Here is a 20,182-nt window from a genome sequence, read left to right on the forward strand (position 1 = left end):
AATGACATTTCTCCAGGAATAGATCCAAGTCATTAATGTCTTTGCCTCGGAAACAACTCTTTTGGTCGAACTCCAAAAGATATTAATAACCAAACGCCATGGAAACTGTTCTCCAAGAAACATCTTAGCGATGAATTGTTTTAGCGCGGGAATCAGGTTTCTTATTAATTTGAAATGCGTTAGCGCAGAGATGCCAAAAACAAAAGGAACACGCTGAAATTACGTTTAGGGATTGTTTGGGCGAAACTGTTTTAGACAGGCTATGGAATTATTTCGGCGTAACAGTTAGAGATATTTTAAAAGATGATTTTTGAAGAGATTTTGGAAGAGGATTTGAGGGTGAAACTCTGTGGTCGTTATACTACACAAGTTCCATTGAACAGTGCCGTGAGGTCCTCGACCCCAACCCCAAAGGGTTCCGATCCCCCTAATCCAACCCCGAAGGTAGCCCCCGGTCCTCAAAGGTCCCCCGGGCTCCCAAAGGACCACCCGGCCCTCAAGGGTCCCCCAGACCCCCAAAGGACCCCCGGGCCCCTCCCCCCCTTGGCCCCCAAAGGGCCCTTCCCCCTCCCTCTCCTCCCCCTCCCTCCTCCTCCGCCTCCCCCATTTTTAATATTTTTTTGCATTGAGACACAGAAGGGTCCCCCCCCGAGCCCCCCAAAGGGCCCCCGGCGCCCCAAAGGCTCCTGAGCCCCCATTTTAATACTTTTTTAAGGCATTATTATATCTTTTCAGAACAAATTATTATTTTAGGGAATTATTTCGGCGAAACGGTTAGAGACATTTTAAAAGATGATTTTTGAAGATGTTTTAGAAGAGGATTTGAGGGTGAAACTCTGTGGTCGTTATAATACACAAGTTCCATTTGATCAGTGTCGTAAGGTCCCATACCCCAACCCCAAAGGCCTCCGGTCCCCCTAATGCCCCTCGAGTCCCCAAAGACCACCGGGACCCCTCCCCCCCCCATTCTTTTTAAAAATAATTTTTGAATTTGTTTTAACATGGTATTTTTTTTTACTTTTTTACGTATCTTAAAATGATATGAAATATACTTACGGCACTACCAATCGTACTCTGTGCTTGTTCTTAGAGACGACGCGGCTTTCCCACTGGTACTCTATGGCAGGTTATCGACACTACCTAGTTTATTGTGTGCATTAAATCAGTATTTTTTTCGCAGTGGAAGGATAAACACACAATTCATATCTGTAAAAAAGTGAAGATGAATTATTCGACGAAAGTATGTACACATGAAAAAATCATCGTCGCGTTGAATGCTGACAAGGAGAAATACCTGAACTATGAAACGAGTGCAAGTGGTAACACTATTGGAAATGTGTGCATGCGTTGTCATGACAGCGAGAAGTTAGATTTCTCTGGAGTACCCAAGAATTTCAATCGTGTAAACGGTGGATATGCGAGAGTAGCATTACCAGAGAAATTAGTGCTCAAAGAGAATGCAAACTTAAAAATAATTGTCGATGATCGGGGACAACTCCTTGCTACTGTTGCTGGTAACACATTACCTGTTGATACATCCTATCAGCATCTTTCCGGTATTAGCATTTTAAAGAGAACAAGAAGAAGACAAGCATACTCCTGCAATAATGTCATTAATCATATCTTGTCAATATGTCAAAACTGCTATCTATGTAAAAATAGTGTGACAATAGACAGTGAAATCGCAGGCAGAATAAAAAGGACATTAGCAGACCATATCATCAATGAATATAAAGATGAATTGACGGAAAGTGAAGCGAAAGTGTAATAATAATGTATAATAATGTACTTAACATATTTTTCTATTAATATTCTATATGTCGTTATTTCCTTAAAAATATCTTATGCATGATTGTGTTAAGTTTTCGTTATTTTTAGGGTATACTAGAACGTCAAACGTTCAGAATATCTATTAAAAAGGTCAGAGATGTAAGAAAAAGATTTTTTAGAGATAAAGATACTACTAGCAGGCTCAATTTGTCATAGAAGATAGAAAAGTTCAAGTTCTCTTTTGAATTTTACCAAAGAACACAATTCAATTCTAATTTCTCCAGAGAAAATAAAAAGCTTACACTTCTGTTTTAAGTTCACCAAGACATAAAAAATTTAAAGTCCAGTTCTAAATTTTTCTGTAGAAGATAGGAAAAGTTATACTATGATTGTGATTATTTTCTATGAAGATAAAAAGTTTCACTTTAAGTCAAAATTTTCTTAAATTCAGTTCCTACTTTTCACATAGAGATGAAAAAAATTTAAAGTTCTGTTCCAAATTTTTTCATAGAATATTGGAAAAGTTATACTTTGATCGTGAATATTCAAATTCTCTTCTGAATTTTACCAAAGAACACAATTCAATTCTAATTTCTCCAGAGAAAATAAAAAGCTTACACTTCACTTTTAAGTTCAGCAAGACATAAAAAATTTAAAGTTCACTTCTAAATTTTTCCGTAGAAGATAGGAAAAGTTATACTATGATTGTGATTATTTTCTATGAAGATTAAAAGTTTCACTTCAATTTTAAATTTTCTCAAAGAAGTGAAGAAAAGTTCAATTTCGATTCTGAATTTTCTCAATGAAAATGAAATAAGTTATTGATCATTTCTATTTTCCCAAAATAATATAAAATTTCCCACTTCAATTCAGATTTTTCTCAAACAGATGAAAAAATTTAAAATACTGTTCCAAATTTTCCATAGAAGATAGAAAAGTTCAAGTTCTAATCTGAATTTTACCAAAGAACATAATTCATTTCTAATTTCTCCAGAGAAAATAAAAAGTTTCCACATCACTTTTAAGTTCACCAAGACATAAAAATTTAAAGTTCAGTTCTAAATTTTTCCATAGAAGATAGGAAAAGTTATACTATGATTGTGGTTATTTTCCATGAAGATAAAAAGTTTCACTTTAATTCTAAATTTTCTTAAATTCAATTCCAACCTTCTCAAAGAGATTAAAAAATTTGAAGTTCTGTTCCAAATATTTTCCCTGAAAAAGAAAACTTAAACTTCGATTATGAATCTTCACAATGAAAAGGAAAGAAGTTAAATACTGTTTTCCTAAAATGATATAAAATTTTCCACTTCAATTCAGATTTTTGTCAAAGAGATGACAAAATTTTAAATATTGTTCTAAATTTTTCATAGAAGATAGGAAAATTTATATCATGATTGTGATTATTTTCTATGAAGATAAAAAGTTTCACTTTAATTCTAAATTTTCTTAAATTCAGTTCCGACCTTTCTCAAAGAGTCAAATTTAAAGTTCTGTTCCAAATATTTCCCCGGAAGAAGAAAAGTTCAACTTCGATTCTGAATTTTCTTAATGAAAATGAAATAAGTTATTGATCAATTCTTTTTTCTCAAAATATTATAAAATTTTCCACTTCAATTCAGATTTTTCTCAAAGAGATGAAAAAATTTAAAATATTGTTCCAAATTTTTCTTAGAAGATAGAAAAGTTCAAGTTCTAATCTGAATTTTACCAAAGAACATAATTCAATTCTAATTTCTTCAGAAAAAATAAAAAGCTTCCACTTCAGTTTTAAGTTCACCAAGACATAAAAAATTTAAAGTTCAGTTCTAAATTTTTACATAGAAGATAGGAAAAGTTATACTATGATTATGACTATTTTCCATGAAGATAAAGTTTCATTTTAATGCTACATTTTCTTAAATTCAATTCCGACCTTTCTCAAAGAGATGAAAAAATTTAATCTTCTGAATTTTACCAAAGAACACAATTCAATTCTAATTTCTCCATATAAAATAAAAAGCTTCCGCTTCAGTTTTAATTTCACTTAGACATAACAAATATAAAATTCGGTTCTAAATTTTTCCGTAGAAGATAGGAAAAGTTTTGTTATGATTGTAATTATTTTCTATGAAGATAAAAAGTTTCACTTTAATTCTAAATTTTCCTAAATTCAGTTCCGACTTTTCACAGAGATGAAAAAAAATTTTAAGTTATGTTCCAAATTTTTCACAGAAGATTGGAAAACTTATACTTTGATCATGAATATTCAAGTTCTCTTCTGAATTTTACCAAAGAACACAGTTCAATTCTAATTTCTCCAGAGAAAATAAAAAGCTTCCACTTCAGTTTTAAGTTCGCCATGACATAAAAAATTTATAGTTCAGTTCTAAATTTTTCCATAGAAGATAGGAAAAGTTATACTATGATTGTGATTATTTCCTATGAAGATTAAAAGTTTCACTTCAATTTAAAATTTTCTCAAAGAAGTGAAGAAAAGTTCAACTTCAATTCTGAATTTTCTCAATGAAAATGAAATAAGTTACTGATCATTTCTATTTTCTCAAAATATTATAAAATTTCACACTTCAATTCAGATTTTTTTCAAAGAGATGAAAAAATTTTTCATAGAAGATAGAAAAAGTTATACTTTGATTGTGAATATTCTTCATGAAGATATGTAGCTCCACTTTATTTCTAAGTTTTCTCGAAGAAGTGCAAAATGTACAAGTTCTCTTCTGAATTTTCTTAGAGGAGAAAAAAAGTTAGCTCAATTCTGAAATTTACCAATGAAAATGAAAAAGCTTCCATTTCAGTTCATAATTTCTCAAAGAAATGAAAATTTAAAGTTCAATTCTAAATTTTTCCATAGAAGATAGGAATGGCTATACTATGACTGTGATTATTTACCATGAAGATAAAAAGTTTCACTTTATTTCGAATTTTTCTTAAATTCAGTTCATTCATCTAACCACCAAAAACAATAGGTTAGGTAATAAATAAATATTAATAAATAATTAGAAACATTTCTCCATGGTTAAGTTAGGTTAGGTTAGGTTAACTTATCATGAGCGCTCATGATAAGCTAACCTATCCTAACTTAAACATGGAGAAATGTTTCTAATTATTTATTAATATTTATTTATACCTAACCTAACCTAACCTTGGAACAGAACTTTAAATTTTTTCATCTCTTTGAGAAAGGTCGGAATTGAATTTAAGAAAATTTAAAATTAAAATGAAACTTTTTATCTTCATGGAAAATAATCACAATCATAGTATAACTTTTCCTATCTTCTATGGAAAAATTTAAAACTGAACTTTAAATTTTTTATGTCTTGGTGAACTTAAACTGATGTGGAAGCTTTTTATTTTCTCTGGAGAAATTAGAATTGAATTATGTTCTTTGGTAAAATTAAGAAGAGAACTTGAACTTTTCTATCTTCTATGGAAAATTTGGAACAGTATTTTAAATTTTTTCATCTCTTTGAGAAAAATCTTAATTGAAGTGTGAAATTTTAAAATATTTTGAGAAAATAGAAATGATCAATAACTTATTTCATTTTCATTGAGAAAATTAAGAATCGAAGTTGAACTTTTCTTCACTTCTTTGAGAAAATTTAAAATTTAAGTGAAACTTTTAATCTTCATAGGAAATAATCACAATCATAGTATAACTTTTCCTATCTTCTATGGAAAAATTTAGAACTGAACTTTAAATTTTTTATGTCACGGCGAACTTAAAACTGAAGTAGAAGCTTTTTATTTTCTCTGGAGAAATTAGAATTGAATTGTGTTCTTTGGTAAAATTCAGAAGAGAACTTGAATATTCACGATCAAAGTATAACTTTTCCAATCTTCTATGAAAAATTTGGAACAGAACTTTAAATTCTTTTCATCTCTATGTGAAAAGTCGGAACTGAATTTAAGAAAATTTAGAATTAAAGTGAAACTTTTTATCTTCATGGAAAATAATCACAATTATAGTATACCTTTTCCTATCTTCTTAGTATACCTATTCCTATTTACTTTTTTTACCCATAAACAATGAATAAATCCATTTGGCTAGTCAAAATAGCATCAGTTGCCGTGCAGTTATTGATATAGTAGCACAGTATAAGTATATACCAGTAGTGAAATCTTTTTCCAAACATGAAACCCATTTCATAGCGCGTAATTAGACTCCGAGCATATACGTCAGAGCCATAGTTTCAATTGCTACTTGGTTTTCCATCGGAAACATTTGTCATTCTGTATGTATGAAGGTTTTTATTGTGCAGGTGCATCTTGTATGGTTTTTTATCTGTGTCAAAAATTTGCCGTTTAGCCGTTTGTGGCTGCCGTTTAGCCATCCTTGGTGCCTCGTGATTATGCTATATAGCAGAAGAGATATTTTTCATGTCGTATTTGAAGGATCGGTAAAATTGTCAGTTTTAATAACCTGTATTATGCACACTAAAACTAATACTTTTGCTTCGAAAAATCGATATCGCTTGTTGTGAAATGAACAAATAAGTATGTAACTAAATTAACCTCAGTCTTTATCCCATAGCCCATTATTACCCTGTGTTGGTATCGACATTTATTCCCTCCATGACTGTCCCATAGGGGGGGCCCAGAAGAAGTTACTTCATCAAGTAAAAATGTATGAATATCTCGTTCAGTTTTTGCTTGCATTCAGCTTATTGGGTTCAACTTAACAAAATTATTCTTCTGGCCTGTGGACTACTATTAAAATTTCGTGATGTTGATATGCTAATTGGAAATATCCTTTAATTCGATTTCTGGTTAAATAGATGTAATATTTTCCAACTAAAATGAGTTTCGACTGTCGCTGATATTCGTTGCAGCGTATTACCTATTTAAAATAGCTTTATTCTTTTGGATTAATTTTGGATTAATATTGAGATGGTATCTCAATACCATCTGACCCGCGGGACCAATACTGTAGTAAATACCTGCTATGACGCAATTCCAATTAACTGTCCCACATTTCAGTCTTCTGTTTTTATGTTTTACATGGGGAGGAGAGAGGGTGTCAGGTAATATGAGGAATATTAGGGCTAGTCGAAACTTATTTTAATTAGAAAATATCCAATATCTAGGGGGTCTGTGTAAATTTGCCGTTTTGTTAGCCCTTACAAGAAAGCATAAAAAAGCTGTTTTTCAGCAAAAATATCCCTCTAAAAGGGATTTTTCATCACCTAGGGGGCAAAGGGCAACAAATCCTTTTCCCTCTTATTGATGCCTGGCTTCGATTTCTTAATTCGATTTCTGGTTAAATAGATGTAATATTTTCCAACTAAAATGAGTTTCGACTGTCGCTGATATTCGTTGCAGCGTATTACCTATTTAAAATAGCTTTATTCTTTTGGATTAATTTTGGATTAATATTGAGATGGTATCTCAATACCATCTGAACCGCGGGACCAATACTGTAGTAAATACCTGCTATGACGCAATTCCAATTAACTGTCCCACATTTCAGTCTTCTGTTTTTATGTTTTACATGGGGAGGAGAGAGGGTGTCAGGTAATATGAGGAATATTAGGGCTAGTCGAAACTTATTTTAATTAGAAAATATCCAATATCTAGGGGGTCTGTGTAAATTTGCCGTTTTGTTAGCCCTTACAAGAAAGCATAAAAAAGCTGTTTTTCAGCAAAAATATCCCTCTAAAAGGGATTTTTCATCACCTAGGGGGCAAAGGGCAACAAATCCTTTTCCCTCTTATTGATGCAGAAATTAGAATTGAATTGTGTTCGTTGGTAAAATTCAGAAGATTAAATTTTTTCATCTCTTTGAGAAAGGTCGGAATTGAATTTAAGAAAATTTAGGAAATAATCACAATCATAGTATAACTTTTCCTATCTTCTATGGAAAAATTTAGAACTGAACTTTAAATTTTTTATGTCATGGCGAACTTAAAACTGAAGTGGAAGCTTTTTATTTTCTCTGGAGAAATTAGAATTGAATTGTGTTGTTTGGTAAAATTCAGAAGAGAACTTGAATATTCACGATCAAAGTATAAGTTTTCCAATCTTCTATGAAAAATTTGGAACAGAACTTTAAATTTTTTTTCATCTCTATGTGAAAAATCGGAACTGAATTTAAGAAAATTTAGAATTAAATTGAAACTTTTTATCTTCATGGAAAATAATCACAATCATAATATAACTTTTCCTATCTTCCACGGAAAAATTTAGAACAGAACTTTAAATTTTTTATGTCTTGGTGAACTTGAAACTGAAGTGGAAGCTTTTTATTTTCTCTGGAGAAATTAGAATTGAATTGTGTTCGTTGGTAAAATTCAGAAGAGAACTTGAACTTTTCAATCTTCTATAAAAAATATGGAAGTATTTTAAATTTTTCATCTCTTTGAGAAAAATCTGAACTGAAGTGGAAAATTTTTATATTATTTTGGGAAAATAGAATTGATCAATAAATTATTTCATTTTCATTAAGAAAATTCAGAATCAAAGTTGAACTTTTCTTCTTCCTGGAAAATATTTAGAACAGAACTTTAAATTTTTTCATCTCTTTGAGAAAGGTCGGAACTGAATTTAAGAAAATTTAGAATTAAAGTGAAACTTTTTATCTTCATAGAAAATAATCACAATCATGGTATAACTTTTCCTATCTTCTACGGAAAAATTTAGAACTGAACTTTAAATTTTTATGTCTCGGTGAACTTAAAACTGAAGTGGAGGCTTTTTATTTTCTCTGGTGAAATTAGAATTGAATTGTGTTCTTTGGTAAAATTCAGAAGAGAACTTGAACTTTTCTATCTTCTATAAAAATATTTGGAACAGTATTTTAAATTTTTTCATCTCTTTGAGAAAAATCTGAACTGAAGTGAAAACTTTTTATATTATTTGGAAAAATAGAAATGATAAATAACTTATTTCATTTTCATTAAGAAAATTCAGAATCGAAGTTGAACTTTTCTTCTTCCGGGAAAATATTTGGAACAGAACTTTAAATTTTTTCATCTCTTTAAGAAAAGCCAGAACTGAATTTAAGAAAATTTAGAATTAAATTGAAACTTTTTATCTTCATAGAAATTAATCACAATCATGGTATAGCTTTTCCTATCTTCTACAGAAAAATTTAGAACTGAACTTTAAATTTCTTATGTCTTGGTGAACTTAAAACTGAAGTGGAAGCTTTTTATTTTCTCTGGAGAAATTAGAATTGAAATGTATTCTTTGGTAAAATTCAGAAGAGAACTTGAACTTTTCTATCTTCTAAGAAATATTTGGAACAGTATTTTAAATTTTTTCATCTCTTTGAGAAAAATATGAACTGAAGTGGAAACTTTTTATATTATTTGGAAAAATAGAATTGATCAATAACTTATTTCGTTTTCATTAAGAAAATTCAGAATCGAAGTTGAACTTTTCTTCTTCCGGGAAAATATTTGGAACAGAACTTTAATTTTTTTTATCTCTTTGAGAAAAGCCGGAACTGAATTTAAGAAAATTTAGAATTAAAGTGAAACTTTTTATGTTCATAGAAAATAATCACAATCATGGTATAACTTTTCCTATCTTCTACGGAAAAATTTAGAACTGAACTTTAAATTTTTTATGTCTTGGTGAACTTAAAGCTGAAGTGGAAGCTTTTTATTTTCTTTGGTGAAATTAGAATTGAATTGTGTTCTTTGGTAAAATTCAGAACTTGAACTTTTCTATCTTCTAAGAAAAATTTGGATCAGAACTTGCAATTTTTTCATCTCTATTTGAAAAGTCGGAACAGAATTTAAGAAAATTTAGAATTAAAGTTAAACTTTTTATCTTCATGGAAAATAGTCATAATCATAGTATAACTTTTCCTATCTTCTATGTAAAAATTTAGAACTGAACTTTAAATTTTTTATGTCTTGGTGAACTTAAAACTTAAGTGGAAGCTTTTTATTTTTTCTGAAGAAATTAGAATTGAATTATGTTCTTTGGTAAAATTCAGATTAGAACTTGAACTTTTCTATCTTCTAAGAAAAATTTGGAACAATATTTTAAATTTTTTCATCTCTTTGAGAAAAATCTGAATTGAAGTGAAAAATTTTATAATATTTTGAGAAAAAAGAATTGATCAAATTATCAAAAGAATAACTTATTTCATTTTCATTAAGAAAATTCAGAATCGAAGTTGAACTTTTCTTCTTTCGGGGAAATATTTGGAACAGAACTTTAAATTTGACTCTTTGAGAAAGGTCGGAACTGAATTTAAGAAAATTTAGAATTAAAGTGAAACTTTTTATCTTCATAGAAAATAATCACAATCATGATATAAATTTTCCTATCTTCTATGAAAAATTTAGAACAATATTTAAAATTTTGTCATCTCTTTGAGAAAAACCTGAATTGAAGTGGAAAATTTTATATTATTTTATTGAAATAGAATTGATCAATAACTTAGTTAATTTTCAAGGTGAAGATTCAGAATCGAAGTTTGACTTTCCTTTTTCCAGGAAAATATTTGGACATGAAGTTAAAATTTTTCATCTCTTTGAGAAAGGTCGGACTTGAATTTAAGAAAATTTAGAATCATAATATAACTTTTTATCTTTATGGAAAATAATCACAATCATAGTATAACTTTTCCTATCTTCTATGAAAAATTTGGAACAATATTTTAAATTTTGTCATCTCTTTGAGAAAAATCTGAATTGAAGTGGAAAATTTTATATTATTTTAGGAAAACGGACTTGATCAATAACTTATTTCCTTTTCATTGTGAAAATTCAGAATTGAAGTTTAACTTTTCTTCTTCCGGAAAAATATTTGGAACAGAACTTCAAATTTTTTCATCTCTTTGAGAAAGGTTGGAATTGAATTTAAGAAAATTTAGAATTAAAGTGAAACTTTTTATCTTCATGGAAAATAACCGCAATCATAGTATAACTTTTCTTATCTTCTATGGAAAAAATTAGAATTGAACTTTAAATTTTTATGTCTTGGTGAACTTAAAAGTGATGTGGAAATTTTTTATTTTCTCTTGAGAAATTAGAAATGAATTATGTTCTTTGGTAAAATTCAGATTAGAACTTGAACTTTTCTATCTTCTATGGAAAATTTGGAACAGTATTTTAAATTTTTTCATCTGTGAGAAAAATCTGAACTGAAGTGGAAAATTTTTATATTATTTTGGGAAAATAGAAATGATCAATAACTTATTTCATTTTCATTGAGAAAATTCAGAATCAAAATTGAACTTTTTTTCACTTCTTTGAGAAAATTTAAAATTGAAGTGAAACTTTTAATCTTCATAGAAAATAATCACAATCATAGAATAACTTTTCCTATCTTCTACGGAAAAATTTAGAAGTGAACTTTAAATTTTTTATGTCTTGGTGAACTTAAAACTGAAGTGTAAGCTTTTTATTTTCTCTGGAGAAATTAGAATTGAATTGTGTTCTTTGGTAAAATTCAGAAGAGAACTTGAATATTCACGATCAAAGTATAACTTTTCCAATATTCTATGAAAAATTTGGAACAGAACTTTAAATTTTTTTCATCTCTATGTGAAAAGTAGGAACTGAATTTAAGAAAATTTAGAATTAAAGTGAATCTTTTTCTCTTCATAGAAAATAATCACAATCATGGTATAACTTTTCCTATCTTCTATGAAAAAATTTAGAACTGAACTTTAAATGTTTTATGTCTTGGTGAACTTAAAACTGAAGTTTAAGCTTTTTATTTTCTCTGGAGAAATTAGAATTGAAGTGTGTTCTTTGGTAAAATTCAGAAGAGACCTTGAACTCTTCTATCTTCTATGAAAAATTGAGCCTGCTAGTAGTATCTTTATCTCTAAAAATTCTTTTTCTTACATCTCTGACCTTTTTAATAGATATTCTGAACGTTTGACGTTCTAGCATACCCTAAAAATAATGAACACTTAACAAAATAATGCATATGATATTTTTAATGAAATAACGACATGTAGAATATTAATATAAAAATATGTTAAATACATTATTATACATTATTAGTACAATTTTGCTTCACTTTCCGTCAATTCATCTTTATATTCATTGATGATACTGTCTGCTAATGTCCTTTTTATTCTGCCTGCGATTTCACTGTCTATTGTCACATTATTTTTACATAGATAGCAGGTTTGACATATTGACAAGATATGATTAATGACATTATTGCAGGAGTATGCTTGTCTTCTTCTTGTTCTCTTTAAAATGCTAATACCGGAAAGATGCTGATAGGATGTATCAACAGGTAATGTGTTACCAGCAACAGTAGCAAGGAGTTGTCCCGAATCATCTACAATTATTTTTAAGTTTGCATTCTATTTGAGCACTAATTCCTCTGGTAATGTTACTCTCGCATATCCACCGTTTACACGATTGAAATTCTTGGGTACTCCAGAGAAATCTAACTTCTCGCTGTCATGACAACGCATGCACATTTTTCCAATAGTGTTACCACTTGCACTCGTTTCATAGTTCAGGTATTTCTCCTTGTCAGCATTCAACGCGACGATGATTTTTTCATGTGTACATACTTTTGTCGAATAATTCATCTTCACTTTTTTACAGATATAAATTGTGTGTTTATCCTTCCACTGCGAAAAAAATACTGATTTAATGCACACAATAAACTAGGTAGTGTCGATAACCTGCCATAGAGTACCAGTGGGAAAGCCGAGTCGTGTCTAAGAACAAGCACAGAGTACGATTGGTAGTGCCGTAAGCATATTTCATATCATTTTAAGATACGTAAAAAAGTTAAAAAAAATACCATGTTAAAAAAATTTCAAAAATTATTTTAAAAAAAATGGGGGGAGGGGGTCCCGGTGGTCTTTGGGGGCTCGGGGGGCATTTGGGGGACGGGGGGCATTGGGGGTGGGGGTATGGGACCTTACGACACTGATCAAATGGAACTTGTGTATTATAACGACCACAGAGTTTCACCCTCAAATCCTCTTCTAAAACACCTTCAAAAATCATCTTTTAAAATGTCTCTAACCGTTTCGCCGAAATAATTCCCTAAAATAATAATTTGTTCTGAAAAGATATAATAATGCCTTAAAAAAGTATTAAAATGGGGGCTCAGGAGTCTTTGGGGCGTCGGGGGCCCTTTGGGGGGCTCGGGGGGACCCTTCTGTGTCTCAATGCAAAAAATACTAAAAAAACGGGGCAGAAGGAGGAGGAGGGGAGCAGGGAGGAGGGGGAGGGGGAGGGGGAAGGGGGCGGTGAGGAGGGGGAGGAGAGGGAGGGGAGGGGCCCTTTGGGGGCCAAGGGGGGGGAGGGGCCCTTTGGGGCCCGGGGGGTCCTTTGGGGGTCTTGGGGGACCCTTGAGGGCCGGGTGGTCCTTTGGGAGCCCGGGGGACCTTTGAGGACCGGGGACTTCCTTTGGGGTTGGGGTAGGGGGATCGGAACCCTTTGGGGTTGGGGTAGAGGACCTCACGACACTGTTCAATGGAACTTGTGTAGTATAACGACCACAGAGTTTCACCCTCAAATCCTCTTCCAAAATCTCTTCAAAAATCATCTTTTAAAATATCTCTAACTGTTTCGCCGAAATAATTCCATAACCTGTCTAAAACTGTTTCGCCCAAATAATCCCTAAACGTAATTTCAGCGTGTTCCTTTTGTTTTTGGCATCTCTGCGCTAACGCATTTCAAATTAATAAGAAACCTGATTCCCGCGCTAAAACAATTCATCGCTAAGATGTTTCTTGGAGAATTGTTTCCATGGCGTTTGGTTATTAATATCTTTTGGAGTTCGACCAAAAGAGTTGTTTCCGAGGCAAAGACATTAATGACTTGGATCTATTCCTGGAGAAATGTCATTGACCCCATTAACCACGTGTTCTCTCAAGGGACTCTATGCCCATATTTGGGGTGCAAAAAAGTTGTAGGTGGCAGCAGGGGTGAGCGACAGGAGTATAATATAGGTATCTACTCAAGTCTAATAAAACTCTATTCCAGAGGCGCCAATCCACGAAAGTAATAGGGAGGTGCAAAATGTGTTTTCCGAAATGGGGAAGCAGTTTTATTTTAATTTTTTTCAATGAAAATACCGAAGATAACGGTATTTTTCGAAAATTATAAGGGAGGGGGCAAAACAACTTGAGGAGGGGGGGGGAATTCTCCCTCCCCCATTGACACCACTCCTTTACTATCAGGGGATTTGTCCCTTATTGGGTAAGCTTCCTTAGTGAATCCTTTATTAGGTGAGCCTGCTCAGTCTACCAATCAAGAGATGGCGACTCGGGCCTTCAACAGCAAATGCACTTAGCTAATATAACATTTCCATTCTCTTTAAACCTATAACTAGAGTAAATAAGCTTTTCTTTTTAAGCGTTATATATAGCCTCAAAAGCTAGCAATAATAAAATTTCGCAAAAACGAACATGTTGTTAAAGTAATTAACCCTGTCACTTAAAAAACAACAACAGGTGAATAGAAAACCCACATGATATGATATTTATGAACTCTAAATATGGAGCAATAATAAAATTTCGCAAAAACGATATGGTATTTATGAACTCTAAATATAGGCTATGGTTAATGCGAAAAAATAAATATAAAAAAAGATACACCATTAAATCTAAATTAATTTATAAATACATTATCGAAAATGGTCCCTATGTGTCATACCTGTACCCAAAAGCTTTTCGAATTTCCTAATCCCCGTAAATATACTATCCACTTAATGTAATATCCACCCGTTCCTCCCATGCAAACTCAAACAAAATGCTACCATTAATAATGTTCAGAGGATTAATACCTACCTAACAGATTTAATCAGCCGTTTTTTTCTTTTTTTCGTTTAATTAAGGTTATTTTTTTGGATTGCAGAGAAGGAACCCATTTTTACATTTGGATTTTTATCTTTTGCTGTTACCGTGAATTTTCCTTCCTTCATTATAGTCACAGTTTATATAATTAGGCAGTAAGTTTACCGCAGATGATTTCTGGCTCTTCATTCTCGGTGCGAACAAAAAGCTCCTCCCACTTATTTATGCATTAGAGGGTTAGTGTGTATACTTCAATCAATGAGAAATGGTTAGAAATTGCAGCATTCGTAATTGCGAAAGCAGAAAAAAACTTGTTGAGTGGTTTGCAACTGTCCCATCTCACAGGTATGACTTAATTTATATACAAATTATGACTTAATCTATTATTTATATACAGTGGACTCAACTGATTGGCCTATGTAGGATTTTATAAAAAAGGGGCCAGGGGGTTGATGAAATTTGTGAAAATAAGGAAATTTTTTCTTCTTCTAATAACTGGTGGAACAGGTGTGACGGTTTCAGGGGCGGATCCAGGATTTTTTAGGGGGGGGGCGCAAAATAGGTTGATCCGATAAACTTACGCTAGGAGCGAGTTTAATTAATGCAAACTTGCGTTAATTAGGTAAATTACACTACTTTAGGAGGGGGGGGCACCCCCCCCCCCCCCCCCCCGCTGGATCCGCCACTGGTTGGGTTATTATTTTTTTTTTCACGTCATGATATTTATTTTTTCAGATTGTAGTTCCTGTGAAATTTGAAAAGGCTAATTACCTGTTTTGGCGAAGAGCCGAGATAAGAGTAGTTTCGTTTTCAATCAATCTTTTCGTATGAAATGGGCTGGGCAGACCTTTCCTGAACTTTAAACAATAAACACCTCTGTTTGAAAATCTTTGCACTTTGTGAATTTAGATAGCGATAAGGGTTCCTGATTGAGACCAATTTCATGACTTGGGTTCTAATTATTGGTTGCTGTGGTATATGTTGCCACAGTAGCTCTATCCAAAAAAATACCAAACGTCTTTTAAATGTGTTATTCGTAAAATTCTTAGGGAGTTTTCAGAAAATTGATAAACTTTTTAAAACTGAAATATCAATGCGAAGCACCAAATATCATAATCAAATGTCATCGCGTTATGGCATTGTTCAAAAGGAACTTATTTTTAACTTGATTATCATTTTATAGTCATTCTTTGTCTTTATTTTGGGTATTAAACAGATGTTATATTTACCTTCTGCGGTATATTAACAAACTATATATACATTTTTATAAATTTATATGTAGTCTTACCGCAGTAGAATTAATTCACATTTACTTTTTTATTCTTTAATAGTAATTCCTGATCGTTTTGAGTTTGAGCTATTGTAGGCTTCTATTTCTACTGATCTTAAGTTTAATATGGGCTTTACTTTAAAAAAAAAACTTTCTTTTTCGTAAAGATTTCTTAGTATATATATATATATATATATATATATATATATATATATATATATATATATATATATATATAATATAATATATATATATATATATATATATATATATATATATATATATATATATATATATATATATATATATATATATATATATATATATATATCGGCGCGTAAAAACAGCTCCTCTCATTTGATCTGCCATCAGCGGTCCAATTACCCTGGAACACGTATTTTGGAAGAAACTTTCTCAAAATGCCTTTGAAACCGACTTGAGACTTCGAAACCTATTTTTAATTCCTAAAAACATCTAACAATAACATTGCACTAATTTCCGATTTTCATATATGTATTGGAATAAATTAATTTAAAATTAGTTTCTTCAAAATTTAGTGTTCCATCGTTGAAGCCAAGTTTCGCGTTGAAGAGAGATCTGACTTGTCGACCCGTGGACAGATCTAATGTCGCTTATGTTTATACGTTCTCTGGAGCACTCGCACCTCGGTCCGGGTTTTTATAATGGGTAAGATAGGGAAAGATCATACTGCTAATTATATATACTGTGATTATAGTCTAGCAATTCTGCATTATTTTGAATTTTGTTTTTAGATTCCCGCTGGGTTTTTTTAAACCCTTTTGTCCTACTACAACCGGGAAGCTGCAAGTTTATGACTGGACATAAATGTAAAACTATATCAATTTGTAACATTGCTGAACCGCTGGGGAAAGCATATCCGAAAGCTTTTACTCCTGAGAATATCATCAGTGGCTTCAGAGCAAGAGCGATCCACACCATAAGCAGAGACATCTTCAAGGATTATGGTTCCTCTCCTCGTATGCCTCAGATAGACCGCCAGCCATCTTTTACTGTTATCGTGAATTTTCAGCGTTTTATTTTTTATTTTTATCTTCTTGGTATTCTGATAATTCTGTATTACTTTGAGCTTTGTTTTTACCATTTCACTTCAGTTATATTTTTTTTCTTGAAGTTAGCACCAAGGACTCTTTGCTGAATCTGATCCTATTCTATAACCTGATTTTGAAGTTTGCGGCGGAGAAGCCTCGCTGATTCTAATTATAGTCTAATAATTCTACATTATTTTGAATTTTGTTTTTAGATTTGCAATTTTTTTCACCCTCCTTTGAATTTCAAACCATAGAAGCCTCCACTGATTCTTGTTACAATCCTATTACCTCGACTTTTATTTTTGCTGTTTTTTGCACCTTTCTTGGAAGTTGAACCGGGGACGCCAAGCTGATTTGGATTATAACCTCATCCTTCGTCATCATTTTATTTATCTTTTCGTTTTTTTTTACATCTTTCTTTGAAGCTTGAATCGAGTAGGTCATGCTCATTCTCACTGTATTATGATATTTTCGCGTTATTTTAAATTTTGTTTTTAACCCTTGTTTTTTTGTGTGTGTTTTACGCTTTTTTGATTATACAGACAAAACATTTGTGGTAGATTTTTCTTCGGTAAATTTCCCTTACCTTAAGTACCAAGGGCGGTGAAAGTGAAATTAGCATAGGCAGCCATATTTGTCGAAGAAAATTCGGAAAAATCAAGAGTTCAATTATGAATGAAAAACCATGTCCAGTTATGCGATTTTTTGCAGTAGAGCGCTTCAGATTAACAACAAAAGCGGGTGGAAAATTATCAAAACCTATGGTTGAGCAAAAACACATGCAAATGGATATGGTACAACACGTATGGTGCCAAACGACTTAAGAAGGCCGCACCTTTGAAGGTGTATTTTTCTTACGGAATCAGCAGACAGTTAATGTTCATGAACGAAAAGCATTGGAAATATAAATAATTATTTTAGCTTAGTCTACTTATTTCCACGGTACAACATGCGGTCACAGACGACAATGTGACACTGCCCAATAAGCTTCATAAGTCCTGGAGAGGAAAAAAAGTCAGAGAGGCAAAAAAAACTTGCCTCTTGTAAGAAATTTGGCTCTTAACCAAATTAAAACATTAACGCAAATTGGCTCTTAACACAATTTAGCTATTAGTTATTATTGACAAATCAATTATTGTCAAAACAATTAACCAAATAAATGAAATTTGGCTCTTAGCCAAATTAACACATTAACAAAAATTTTCTCTTAACACAAATTGGCAACTAATCAAAACGGACAAAATTCACCAAGACAAAGAGCCCGATTCAGATTTTATTCCAAAATTATTTGATGATAAACCAATAGTATTACTAATTAGACACTTATCACCTGTGTGGATTAATAGGCCATGAAAAACTCTAGACCTGTGAGGAAGAACTGACCTGACTGAATTTCACCAATTGGCGATATCCTTTTAAATACGGCCATTTGAGAACAACAGCCAAGATGTTCAGATCCTGCAAATCCTTGGCCAATTCCTTTGATTTCAAAGCTATAGTCAGGGTAGGAGGAACATATTTTTTCGCACCTAAAAAAAAAGAGAAGAAATTTGCTAAAATTCAGTCAAACAGTTCGTGGTAACGAACTGTAAGTAAGGAGCGACCCGGCTCAATAGTAACCGAATTTCTAAAAAACGGAATTTTGATACAAGTACATAACTCAAAAGAATTGCATTTTTATGCTGATTTCTAATATATAAATTTCATCACGTTTAGTCTTGTCAATCACACGTTACGAGCCTGAAAAAATTGGCCTTTTTTTCGGAAAAGGGAGAGACACGCCCTTAAAGTGACAGAATCTTAATGAAAATCAAACCATCAGATTCAGCGTATCAGAAAACCCTACTGTAGAAGTTTCAAGCTCCTATCTGCAAAAATGTGGAATTTTGTATTTTTTGTCAGAAGAAAGATCAAGGATGCGTGTTTATTTATTTTTTTTCCATGGGTGATCGTATCGATCCAGTGGTCCTAGAATATCGTGTGAGGGCTCATTCAAACGAATATTAAAAGTTCTAGTGCCCTTTTTAAGTGACCAAAGGAATTGGAGGGGCAACTAGGCCCCCTCCCACGCTCACTTTTTTCCCGAAGTCACCTGATCAAAATTTTGAGATAGCCATTTTGTTCAGCATAGTCGAAAATCTAACAAATATGTCTTTTAGGATGACTTCAGCCCCCACAGTTCCCCGGAGAAGGGCTGCAAGTTACGAACTTTGCCCATTGTTTACATTAATTAAAAAAACTTTTTCCATAAAATAAGTTTTTCAAAGAAAAGTAAAGAACCCCATTAAACCAATAATGAGCAAAAATAAAATCAAATAATCTACCAAGCGCGAAACTACCACAAATCAGCATCGATACATAAATGAAACTCAAAACGAACAGAAATTGCGATAAATAGTCAAGCGAATCTCAAAAAGAGCATAAATTAACATGGGTACGCTTCAAAACCCCTATGCCTTCCCGAGGCCAGTATATAAGTTCCACTTTAATGATTAAAATACAAATGTATGTGCATTGTCAGTTTAATATACATATACTGATATTTAGTAATCAAAATGTTAATATTATTTGATATATTAAAGTTATAAAAGTAAAAACATTTATATTTTTTCAGTAAAGACCAAATTATGTTCTGGCCTTGAGAAGGCATAGGGGTTTTGAGCCCTACTCATGTTAATTGCTGCTCGTTTTGAGTTTGACTCGGTTATTTATTGTAATTTCTGTTCGTTTTGGGTTTCATTTATTTATCCATGCTGATTTGTGGTTGTTTCACGCTTGGTAGATTATTTGATTTTATTTTTGCTCATTTTTAGTTCAATGGAGGTAGAGCTTCCTAAGTAAAGAACGATGTTGGCACAGTGTATTATTTATGTATTTCTAGTTTTTTCTTAGACCAGAGCACTTCGTACAGAAGGAGCTGTCGTAAAAACTTCGATAAGGGCTCATTTGATTGGAAATTGAGAGGGATGGTGTCCTTTTTAATAGTTGAAAGTGATTGGAGGGAACTAACCCTCCTCCCACGCCAACCATTTCCCCAAACACATCCAATGAAAATTTTGAGATAACCATTTCCTTCAGCGTAGTTGAAAGATCCGAAAATTATGTCCTTGAGGATGACAACCCCCCTCCCCCTACAGCCCTCGGGGATTGTAAGATATGTCCTGGGGTTCTATAACGTTTTTATAGAAGACGTTGTCGTAGAAACTTCAAAAGGGGCTAATTCGATTGGAAATTAAGAGGGCTAGTGCCGTTTTTCATAGTCAAAAGTGATCAGATGGCAAATACCCCCCCCCCCGCCACCAATCATTTCCCCTAATACTTCCGATCAAAATTTAC

The 20,182-nt window shown here is 32.2% G+C and overlaps 1 protein-coding gene across 2 annotated transcripts in view; it reads right to left on the reverse strand.

Moving 5' to 3' along the window:
- The window catches only part of Hen1 (Hen1 methyltransferase), an 82,451-nt gene that overhangs the window by 13,694 nt on the left and 48,575 nt on the right, over positions 1–20,182 (reverse strand). For both annotated transcript variants that reach the window (XM_089100935.1, XM_089100936.1), the window contains exon 6: positions 18,230–18,375. In XM_089100935.1, the coding sequence (XP_088957061.1) occupies positions 18,230–18,375 (146 nt within the window). The remainder of the gene's footprint in view (positions 1–18,229; positions 18,376–20,182) is intronic.

The sequence above is a fragment of the Artemia sp. Qi Xiang Cuo genome, chromosome 15 (assembly GCF_049724085.1).
Source record: "Artemia sp. Qi Xiang Cuo chromosome 15, ASM4972408v1, whole genome shotgun sequence".
NCBI classification, from domain to species: Eukaryota; Metazoa; Arthropoda; class Branchiopoda; order Anostraca; family Artemiidae; genus Artemia; species Artemia sp. Qi Xiang Cuo.